Source organism: Diabrotica virgifera, chromosome 9 (genome assembly GCF_917563875.1).
Source record: "Diabrotica virgifera virgifera chromosome 9, PGI_DIABVI_V3a".
Classification (NCBI taxonomy): domain Eukaryota; kingdom Metazoa; phylum Arthropoda; class Insecta; order Coleoptera; family Chrysomelidae; genus Diabrotica; species Diabrotica virgifera.
Genome location: NC_065451.1, coordinates 37,997,554 through 38,009,561, shown reverse-complemented (window position 1 = coordinate 38,009,561; position 12,008 = coordinate 37,997,554). Strand labels below are relative to the sequence as shown.

Genomic DNA, 12,008 nt, shown 5'->3' with positions numbered 1-12,008 from the left:
GTAAGTAAGAATTAATCGAGTCATTCTTTAATTGTAGGATAGTTCTTTTGAGTTGTTGACTTGCACGATTTAGTTTAGTCTTATCTTGAGGAGACCTTGTTTGTTGCCAGATTCTTCTCAGTTTTCTTTTTTCAATTATCATGTTCCTTATTTCCTTTGGATAATTATTTCCTTTTACCCTAGGTTTCAGCGTAGGAGTGTTTTCCCATGCTGCTTGCTGGATATTGTTCACCAACAATTCTGCTTCTTTATCTAATTGCTCTGCGTTTTGTATTGGTACACTTAGATTTATTCTCTTTTCAAGGCTTAGCTTAAAACTATCCCAATCCGTCCATTTATTTGTTAATGTGGGGTTACTTTGTTTTTTAATAATCCTGTCACTCATGGTTAGTACTATAGGGGAATGATCAGAATTTAAGTCCCAACAGTCATCAATGTCTATGAAATTAGTTGAAATATTCTTAATAATAAAGAAGTCTATTAAATCAGGGGTCTTGTTTCTATCCGTAGGCCAGTAGGTTGGTCTACCAGTTGATAGTGCTTCACACCTCTGTTCTTTAATGGCTAACAAAAGCTCCTTTCCCTTAGTAGTAGTGATTCTAGAGCCCCAGTGTGTGTTCTTTGCATTGAAGTCACCTCCAATAATGAACCTTTCCCCTAAGCTTTTCAAGAATTCATTATACTGCTCTTTTTTAATGGAATGTTTAGGTGGGCAGTATATTGAACTTATATTTATTTTAAAAGTTTTAGTTTTTATGTGTACTGTAGTGGCTTGAATATGTTCAGTTTTATATTCCAACTCTTCATGATGACATATATTATCCTTTATGATGATTGCACTGCCTCCTTTGGCCGCATTGTCAGGGTGTATTGTATGATATACCTTATATCCTTTAAATTTGATGTAGGATTGATTTGTCAAATGCGTTTCAGAGACAAGAAACAAATCAATTTTTTCGATGTCAAGGATTGCTTGTAGTTCTTGTTGATGATTAAGCAACCCGTTGGCATTCCATGCGACAATTCTAAGATCATTAGCCATTTCTTACCTTTGGAATAGCACCTTGAGCTCTATATTCCAGGGAAGTGACCCTTTCATTTAATTTTTTCAACTCCTGTAATATCATTTGTAGGGTCTGTTCTGTTTCTTTTTCAATCTCTGTTGTTTTTTGGTATTTATCATTCTGATAATTTTCATTGTGACCTTTTGTTACCGCACTATATGTCTTATTACTAGTAACTTTCTGTGCTTGTTTTCTTTCACCAGCATTTGACTTGGTTTCAGTTGACCTTCTGTCTGGAGGGTGTGGCAAATTCGTCTTTTTCAGACCTCTGTTTTTTATTTTCTGCATTTCCTTTGCGACGATACATCCTCGGTAGTTGGCAGGATGGTTTTCGCCACAATGGACACATTTTGGTGTAACATTTTCAGGTTTGTCGCAATCTTTAGTAAGATGTTTCTTTGTGCATTTAACACACCTTGGCCCTCTAGCACAGAACTTCCATGTGTGACCATATGCTTGACATCGTTTGCATTGCGGTATTAGTTTGAAATTTTTAAAAGGCTGAATTTCAACTTTTGTTCCTAGGATGTCCGTTATCCCATATATTTTGTTGATATCTTCGTCTGGTTTGAAGGTTAATATAAACATGTCTAATGGCTGTTTGGTTTGCCACTTTAGCTTTTTAACTGCGTCTATGGCTTTATAGCCTCTTTTTTGCAGATCTTCAACAATTTTTTGGGACCAGCAAGTGTGATGTAATCTCTTTACTATAACTTTTATCGGTCTTTCTTGTTTGTTTTCGTATGAGTGATATTGGATATTTTCCTCTCTTAAAGCTTTTATTAATTTTCTGTACTCTTCACCGTCTTGTACATTAACTTTTATCACTTCACTATTCACCAGTTTAGTAGTAAAGTTTGTTATCTTCGATTTAAGGAAGTTATATAGGACTTCATATTCTTTGAAGCCTTCCACTACCACAGGTGGAGGCATTTTGGCTTTCCTAACTGCAGTTTCTTTGGAGCTATGTTTTTGTGGTGAGATGTATGGTGAAGTATCCATCTTACGTTTCTTACTGGCTCTTGATTGAACCCTAATCCACTCTGTCTCCTTAGCGAGCTCTTCTTCATCTGTTAAATATTCTATTTCATTCTCTTTTTCAGTTAAATTAACTTTTGTTGCCAAATCTGTATATTGAGATTTTAACTGTGCTAGTTCTCTTTCAAGTATGCTTACTGTATCACACAATTTGGTTTTGTGGCTCTCGGCAGCTTTCCAAGCATTAAATAGAGTCTGTTCGTTTTGCGACCTTTTATAATTTTCTTCAAAAAGCGCCTGGTTCACTTGCATAATCATATTTTGGTTGGCTTCTGCCATTGGTTCCTGTGTGTCAAGCACAGGCTGCTGGTTGTAAGCCATATTTACAATAATTCATATAAATAAACAATTTGACTAATTTAATAATTATTGTTTGAAGGACTGGCCTATTTTATTTTTATTTATAACACATGCGATAAAAACGATAAAATAAGTGAAAATCGTTATTAATAACTTTTACTAAAACAACCTTAGAACTTTAGTGTTTCACCCAAAGTTGGAAATTGGGGTACTTAACAAACCTTCAAAATTTGAGACCGATCCATTAATTAGTTTAAGAGTTATTGTATTTGTTTATCCCAGAGACCTTTATTTTGAAATAGGATAAGACGGAAAATAATGAAGATAGAGCAATTCTGAGTATGCCAAATGAAAGTGAAAGTAGAAGACTGATAGTATCAAAATGTATTAAAAAAAGATAAAAAATATTAACATAGTCAAAGATTCTAATGCCAAAGTTTTAAAATTTTGTAGTTTTTTAAACATTTAGAATGACTTTAAAAATGTTGTCCGTAGAAACAATCTTTTTATATTCGAAAAGATAGTATTTTAACACAAATTTTCAAACAAAAAATTTAGCCTGGGCTCATTTGGGACAAAGTTAGCCATATGTTTTTTTTAATTCACAGCTAATTTGTTTATAATAATTAAGGAATCTCAATAATGCCATTTTAAATAATGGGATTTGTATTTTTTCTTAAAAAATTTGCACAAACATTATACCTTCACAGCACCCTCTACGATTTTTCAAAAATGTTGTGCAAACGATTACTAGGGGGAATCTACAAATCCAGTGAGTTAAAATACCGAAAAAGCAATTTCAAACGAATATAATTTGCTGTATCTCCGGATCAACTCAATGGATTTTGATCTCTTTTTTTAGTTGGTATGTAATTTTTACGTACATTACAATATGCAATTTGCTTATAAATTTATTAATTAATAAACAGTCTAATTTGTTTAAACAATTCTTGAAAAAATATTTTTTTTACAAAAATCTATTTTTTTAATTATAGTATCATTAATAATCACAGAAAAAGTTAAAGTACATTTTAATAAATATATGATTTTTATTAGATAATTATTTATTGAACATAATTTATTTATTATAGTATACCTTAACTTTTTTCATGATTAATAGGGATAGTATGATTAAAATCATGGATTTTTGGGAAAAATTTATTTTTTAAAAATTGTTTAAACAAATTAGACTGTTTATTAATTAATAAATGTCTAGACAAATTGCATATTTTTAATGTACAGAAAAATTACATGCAAATTAAAAAAAGAACGATCAAAACATATTCAGTAGATCCCGAGATATAGACAATCATAGTAGTTTTAAGTTGCTTTTGTTTAGTTTTTGAACTCGTGCATTTGTCGGCTCCCAGCTCCCCTTCACTTACCACGACAAGTCACCAATTAAACTAGATTTTTAAAAATTCGTGTAAAATACCAGCTTTTCTAATATGTAAAATAACTTTTTCAACAGACAATATTTTTAAAGTTATTCTAAATGTTTTTAAACTACAAAATTTCACAAATTTGGCATTAGCATTTTAGACTATATTAGATAATTTTTTTATCGTTTTTTAGTACATTTTGATAGTATCAGTTTTCTACTTTCATTTGGCATACTCAGAATAGCTCTTAAACTAATTAATGGACCGCTCTCAAATTTTGAGGGTTTGTTAAGTACCCCAATACCCAACTTTGGGTGAAACACTAAAGTTCTAAGGTAGTTTTTGTAAAAGTTATTAACAAATAACCATTTTCACTTATTTTGCACTTTGCGTAGCAACAAATTAACTTTTTAACTTTCAAAAATCGTCATTTTGAAGGTTTTTAATGTTCTAAAAAATTAAATTTTGTAATTTTATGTCAACTATTTAGCTTTTGAATGGGCTGCAAAAAATCGAAAAAATCGCGATTTTTGCACTAAATTGTTAATAATTAAAAAACGGACGCGAACTCTAGGCAGGAAACAGGTAGGTTTTCATCCTATAGGTATACAATAACTAAAATGTAGTCAGCTACCTGGATCTTTGAGTGTTCCGAACATGGTCTATTTCTAGCTTATTGCCCTGGTCTATAATAACAGTATACTGCGAAACCGACATATGATCAATGAGATGAGGTCAAGAATTTCTAAAGCCAGTGTAAGACCAATAATGACATATGCATCAGAAACAAGACCCGACATAGCCACAACACAAAGACTACTGGGAACGGCAGAGATGAGAGCAATGAGAAGAATTACAGGATATATACTTAGGTACCGAGAGATCGAAAAATAAAAGACATTAGAAGAAAATGTAACGTACATTATAAACCAATGAATAAAAAATGTAAAAAAGAATGTAATAACCACATAATCAGACTGTGGGAGACCCGTGTGATCAAAATAAAAAAATATCGGCACAAAAAGTATCGCACGCCCGCGCAAAAGATGAAGTGACAACCTTCCACAGAGGTATCAATCCAACAATGAACAAGCAAAATAATTGCTTATAAAGAGGAATAAGATATTAATTAAAACGTTAATAGACCGTAGATATTAGTCCATCTCAGAACCACAGTGTTAACGCAATATTGGTACTATAGACCCAAGAATCATGCACCTACCGGCAATCCAACTTTACTTCCTAACTCTTTCTGTATATAAAGCCTCTCTTCAACCTTCATTTTTGGGTTGCTTTGTGGGTCCTCATGAACCATAAGTAAAAAGAATATACACCAGATGGTGCCAACAGTACCAAAAACGTAAAAGATTGAAGGCCAACCAAATCTGCATTCTGATAGGAGACCACTAAGAGGCATAGATATTACAGTTCCAAATTGTGCTCCTAAAAAAATAAACAACATTTATTTTTTTTATTTTGCAACTACAATTCAAACACTGGTTGGTAAAGTAAATTAAAACTAAAATAAATAAAAAAGTTTTTTTCCATTTTTTGTTCACCAAATACCTTTTTGGTTTAACCAAGAGACAAAGGGCTTGCCATAACTTTAAAATAATATTTTAAGATATTTCCACTCCACAATTATTTATGTTACCTACTTTACTACATATAAAAAAGGTTTATGACTGCCTAATAGAATTTATTTGGAAAAACAAAATAAGTCTGTAAGCTGTAAGCTGTTATATTCCTTCACTTTTGTTTTTATCCCATTTATATTAACCTCCTTTTCTTACTGTTTTGTTTTTTTTAGATTTATAAAAGAATTATTGTGACTGGCTGTGGGGCGGTAAAGGCCACTCAGCCAAAATTGTACGCCAAATATAAAAATTCGACTGCAAATATACTTAAAAATTAAATTTTTTACCTCGTTGGAACTTTACCGCGCTGAGCAGATGGGACGTGAATTATAAATTGTAAAATTCCCTCATCTTCCTTAGTCTCAGCATCCGTTATGGCTTGCAAATTGTAGAAGCCTCGGAGGTGTTACCAGAGAAGGTTCCCATTGTTTTCGATCTGGTAGGATATAGAGTAACATTTTTGGATGTTGTTTTATGTGCTATTAGATTAAAAACTATTTTTTTTTATTTTTTATCTTGTTTATCTCTCTAACCTATCACTGGAATGTGCTTTACAATTGGTTTTAATTTTGTTATAATCGGCGTTCTGAGAAGCTCTTAATTACCAGTTTATTATTTGTTGTTTTCGGTGGTGTACAAAATACGCCACGATTGTGGTAATATAAATACAGCTTTCAATTATTTTTTTAGTCATTATGGCAAAAAATATATTTTTCTTTATAAACAATACCTTTTCTCATGTAAAAAATCATATTTCAAAAAAAAATTATTAGTAATTTTTTTTTTGACGGAATCAGATTTCAATTAGAAATCCCAATTGACTTACTGAGAAGGAACTCAAAGCATTCGCTGATGCCGAATAAAGTTTATTACAAAACAACTAAGTGTATTTAAAAAAAAATCAAGAAAACCGCTGTTTTTAAGTGTAATCTCTTGTGGCGTATAAAGTACGTCACGCGTTTACTTGTGTTATAACTTGATGCGCGGGTAGTTAAAGGTTAAAAGGATTTTAAAGTCCAAAATATGAGAAATAACTGTTACCTACCAACTAGTGATTGAACTGTCAATATTTATATAAAATTTTAAACATTTTCTATATTTGAACATATTGAGTATACCTACATAAAAAATGAATTGTAAATGATATATTATACAAATAGACCAGTAACGATCTGTGAAAAAACGTCTATTTTTGGATGTGAAAGGTGGCATTCTAATTTTTGCAGATAAAGTTAGGTGACACCTTCAGTAATAATAATTGACTTATGCTCTTTCTCAAATATGCCCGGGACATTAATAAAAAAAATAAAATATTTAAAAATTTCGAAAAACGTAGATTTTTTTCTGCTTTCTTTGCTTATAACTTTAAAACGATTCGTTTTGGAACAAAGTCGTAGAGAAATAAAATAAAGATAATTGAATTTTATATGATATACGCATACGACTGGTGAAAAATGTCTTAACGTATTACCTTTTCTTCAATATAGCAATAAATACAAAATACGGGGACAAAATACGCCTGTTGTTATTCAATGTTTTTAACCACTTTGGTGGCACTTAGAACCTTAGTAATTCGCTTAGAAAATTATTTTTAATATAGTTAAACCGTGTACCAAATTTCATTAAAGTCGACCTTGCATAATAGATTTTTCATAATAAATTTGCAATCTAAATGTTTTTAAAAAAGTTCAAATTTTTTAAAATCTTTCTGAACAAAAAGTAGACCATTTAGAAGTTGTCTAATTTTTTTTTCATATAAAGAAGTGCTCTACCTATCTAATACACTTTACAGAATTAAAATCGGATTATTTAAGGGGCCTCAGCAATGTTTTAAACTTATAAACAATTTTTTGGCTTATAAACAAATAGCTTTGTTTAATAATAAAAAAATTAATTTTTAGCAATGCAAATAATTAAAACCGGTATAATTTGACTTAAACTTTCAAATGCTGTCAGCAGAATTGCTATTTTATTTTTTAATCAAAAGTTATTCGCGTTCAAAAATTGCAATTTTTCGAATTTTTGAAAGTTCCACTGCGTTTATCTCGAAAACTATGCATCCTACGAAGAAACTTGTATGAACATTTTTTGCTTAGAATTACCCAAGAAATACAAAAAAATGTTTTATTTTGCGAAAAATCGATGTTATGTAATTCCTCAAGTTCTTTGTTTATAACAATCTTATCGACATCCGGATCAACTGTTACGCAAAAAAATCGTGTTCTACGGGTCAAAAAATACATAAAAATCTTGGGTAAGTCCTTCTAAATAAAGGAGTCTGTAGCACCCCCTCCTGGCCACAGGACTAATTTGTTTATAAACCAAAAAATTGTTTATAACTTTAAAACATTGCTGAGGCTGCTTAAACAATCAGATTTCAATTCTGTAAAGTGCATTAGATAGGTGAAGTGCTTCTTTATATAATTTTTTAAAAAAAGTTTAGATTGCAAAATTATTACTCAAAATCTAGTAAGTCAATTTTAATGAAATTTGGTGTACAGTTTTAGCACATTACAAAAATTTTCTAAGCCAATTAGGAAGGTTCCAAGTGTCTAAGTGATGGAAAATCATTGAATAAAGACAGGCTTGTTTTGCCCCCTTATTTTATATTTATTGCTATATTGCAGCAAGGGTGATAAATTAAGACATTTTTAACCAATTGGATCTGATAGAAAATTTAATTATCTTTGTTTTATTCCTATACGACTTTATTTCAAAATGAATCGTTTTAAAGTAATAAGCAAAAAAATTAGAAAAAAAAAAACGAAATTTTTTTAAATTTTTAAATACAGTAGAACCCCGTAAATCCGAACGCCGCGAATCCGAACTTTCGGCAAATCCGAACCAACGGAAAGTGAAAAAAATTTAAAAATTCAAGAAAAAAATTGAAAAACATGTTTATTATGCAGAGTAAAGCCAGAAAATTAGACAATGTAGGATTACTAGGACTTTGACATTTAAAATTTCTTAAAAATAAATATTATACTTTAAGATATAGGTTTATTATAAAGTGTATATAAAGGTTAAACACAAACTTACTTTGGTTCTCTCGTAGTCAACTTGAGTCCAAAAATATTGTCCACACTCTTGCGAGAACGTTTGGCTACTCAAAATGACAATGAAAGCTTTGAACTACTAGTTAAGGCTAACTTTCGGATAATCCGAACTTTTCGGAATCCGAACAGGCTGTCCCCCCAATTAGTTCGTATTTGCGGGGTTCTACTGTATTTTATTTTTTTTATTAAGAGAAAACAGTAGCGATCAACAGGTAGCAAAAACGCGTTCCAAGATTGCGGCTGTAATTTTGAATATTTTTTCGAGATATTTGGCACAGGTATTCGTAATATAATAAATAATGGCGGTACAGAGCCCAATTTGAAAAATATAATAATATGTGGAAATTACACTGTAATTAAATAAAATATTAAAAAAACGAGCCTCTACCGCCATTAAGAAGAACAAATAAATACACTTTCTTCAAATAAACTTTTTTATCCGATACCTAGACTTTGTGTCATTTTGGAACTACAAAAATTGTTTATTTCATTAGTAGTTCCAAAATGACACAAAATCTAGGCATCGGATAAAAAAGTTTATTTGAAGAAAGTGTATTTTTTTTGTTCTTCTTAATGGCGGTACAAGCTCGTTTTTTTAATATTGTATTTAATTACAGAGTAATTTCCACTTATTAATATATTTTTCAAATTGGGCTCTGTACGGCCACTCTTTATTATATTACGAATACGTGTGCCAAATATCTCGAAAAAATATTCAAAAATACAGCCGCAATCTTGGAACGCGTTTTCGCTACCTGTTGATCGCTACTGTTTCCTCTTAATGTTGCGGGCATATTTCAGAAGGAGCATAAATCAATTATTATTAACGAAGTTATCACCTAACTTTATCCGCAAAAATCTGAATGCCACCTCTCACACCCACCTAAAAACAGATCCTTACTGGTATAAAATGTGTATTTTGTTTGTTATTACAATAATTCAACTACATAACTAAAATCAATCAGAAAATAGAGTTGTAAATGAGGATGTGTTGAATGAAATGTAATATTATAATTTACAAAGTGGCTCTTCTTCTCTTTTCCTTTTGGCATCATAATCCTGGATCGGATTCTTCTCTATTGTCTTATGTTCATGGTTTTCAGGTCGTTTTCCACGTTATCCAATAATCTCGTTCTAGGCCTACCTCTTTATCGCCTTCCTATCGGTTTCCATTGTAATATATTATGTTCTTTGTTGTTTTTTTATCGTCTTATATCTGCTTATGCCCCAGCCATGACAGTCTTTGACTTTTTTTAAATCGTACAATATCGTAACCCTCATTAATTCATTAACCTCGTTATTTCTCCTGATTCTCCTTGTGCCGTCTTCCCCTTGCACTGGGCTATACACTGTTCTCAGCATTTTTCTCTCGAATATCCTGAGTTAGGCTTCATGCCTTTTCATCATTATCCAGGTTTCACAACCATGGGTTACTACGGATCTAATCAATGTTCTGTAGATAGTCATTTTGGTTCTGTTGTCTCATAATTTCGATGTCATCAATCTTTTAATAGCATAATATGTACGATTCCCCTCTGGAAATACGTGCATTAATTTCGCTACTGACGGAATTCTTCTGATTGATTTCTGTGCCTAGATATGTGAAAGCATCCACATCTTAAATAGTATACCTAGTTGTCTATTGTGATATAATTTTCATTGCCACGTGTTCTTTTGACTTCGTTTTTGCTTCTTTTATTTACAAAGTGGCTCTAATACATACATAAATGACTCTTAAATTTAAAAATAATACAACGAAATTAAATAGGTTCTACCACATAATGGCGCAAAGTTTAATTTAGTTGTTAACAAATTTCTTCTATTATTTGCAGTTTCGTGTCGACATCTTTACGTCTATCCACGTCAATCCTATTCTCTACAGTATCTATCTGGTGTAAATGACCTCACCAACTCAGCTGTCTCTGTTCTAGAAATCCTGTTTCTTCTATTATTACTCCTAAGTATGAAAAAAATTTAAATTCTTGTATTTTTGGTTTTTTCCTAATTTTTATATTAAGTTCTTCTTTTTTTTCCTATCTGCTTAACTTTTGTTTTGGCAATATTTATCTTTATTCCGTTTTCAGTGAGTACTTTTTTCCATATTTCCAATTTACTCTGATGTTCTGTTTCAGTCTTTTCAATTAGAAACAAATTATCAGCAAATATAATAATATATTTTTACCAGATTTTTACCCTCTAGGTATCTCCAGTTCCAGTCTCCTACCCTCTTTTACGCCATGGTCACCATAGCAAACGAAGTTTTGAAACCAGAAAAAGACCCAATAAAGAAAAAGGATTGGATGACCGATAAAATACTAGACCTTATTCAACAAACAAGAAATTGGAAAAACAAAGACGAGATTCGGTATAGAGAGATATATCGACAAATAATATACGAGGTTAAGCGAGCAAAAGAGGACTGGATGGAACAAAGATGTCGTGAAATGGAAGAACTACAAAGAAAACATGACGAGTTTAATATACATAAAAAGCTTAAAGAAATTACCTACACTCAGAGAAAAAGAACTCCTCACTTTATGAGAAACTCCAAAGGTAACATAATTCTCGACTTGGATGAAAAAAAGGAAAAATGGACTAACTATATAAAAGAGCTCTTCCTGGATACGAGGCCACCACTTAACACCACAAAGTATACGAATACTGGTCCTAGTACTTTAAAAGCGGAAGTAGAGAAAGCCATCAAACAGAGCAAAAATGGGAAATCTCCAGGCCCTGATCAAATACCATCCGACTGGCTCAAACTTCTGGATGACGATAATGTCTCACAATTAACAAACATTTATAACCATATATACGAGACTGGAATGATGCCACATATATGGTTGGAGTCTACATTTATTCCACTCCCAAAAAAACCTAATACATCATCATGTAAGGACTTTAGACTAATTAGTCTCATGAGCCACTCTCTCAAGCTACTTCTTAAGATAATTCTTAATAGAATCAAGCAGAAATGTGAAGAGACAATGGGAAACAAACAATTCGGTTTCAGAGAAGGATTGGGAACAAGGGAAGCTTTGTTCTCAATGTTAACATTACTTCAACGATCATGGGAAGTACAGAAACCAATTTACGTCTGCTTTATAGATTTTGAGAAGGCGTTTGATAGAGTTCAACATGATAGGTTGTTTGAATATCTAGAAATGATTGGAATAGATGATAAAGATCTGAGACTTTTACAACATCTATATTGGAATCAAGAAGCTTCTATTCTGGTAGACGGCAAAGAAACAGACAAAATTTGCATTCAAAGAGGTGTCAGAGAGGGTTGTGTGTTATCCCCAACTTTGTTTAACGTATACTCAGAAATAATTTTTAATGAAGCCTTGGAAGGACAATGTGGAGTTCGAATCGGGGGAGAAACTATTAACAACATCAGATATGCAGACGACACCGCGATCATGGCTGAAAATATCGAAGATCTTCAATTCCTTATTGATCGAGTCACTAGAGAATGCTCCAATAACGGACTTAACATAAATGCAACAAAGACAAAGTTACTTGTGGTTA

General features: G+C 31.7%; 1 protein-coding gene across 5 annotated transcripts in view; it reads right to left on the bottom strand.

Moving 5' to 3' along the window:
* The window catches only part of LOC114331072 (putative inorganic phosphate cotransporter), a 387,747-nt gene that overhangs the window by 25,738 nt on the left and 350,001 nt on the right, over positions 1 to 12,008 (bottom strand). For all 5 annotated transcript variants that reach the window (XM_028280548.2, XM_028280546.2, XM_028280545.2 and 2 more), the window contains exon 5: positions 5,007 to 5,227. In XM_028280548.2, the coding sequence (XP_028136349.2) occupies positions 5,007 to 5,227 (221 nt within the window). The remainder of the gene's footprint in view (positions 1 to 5,006; positions 5,228 to 12,008) is intronic.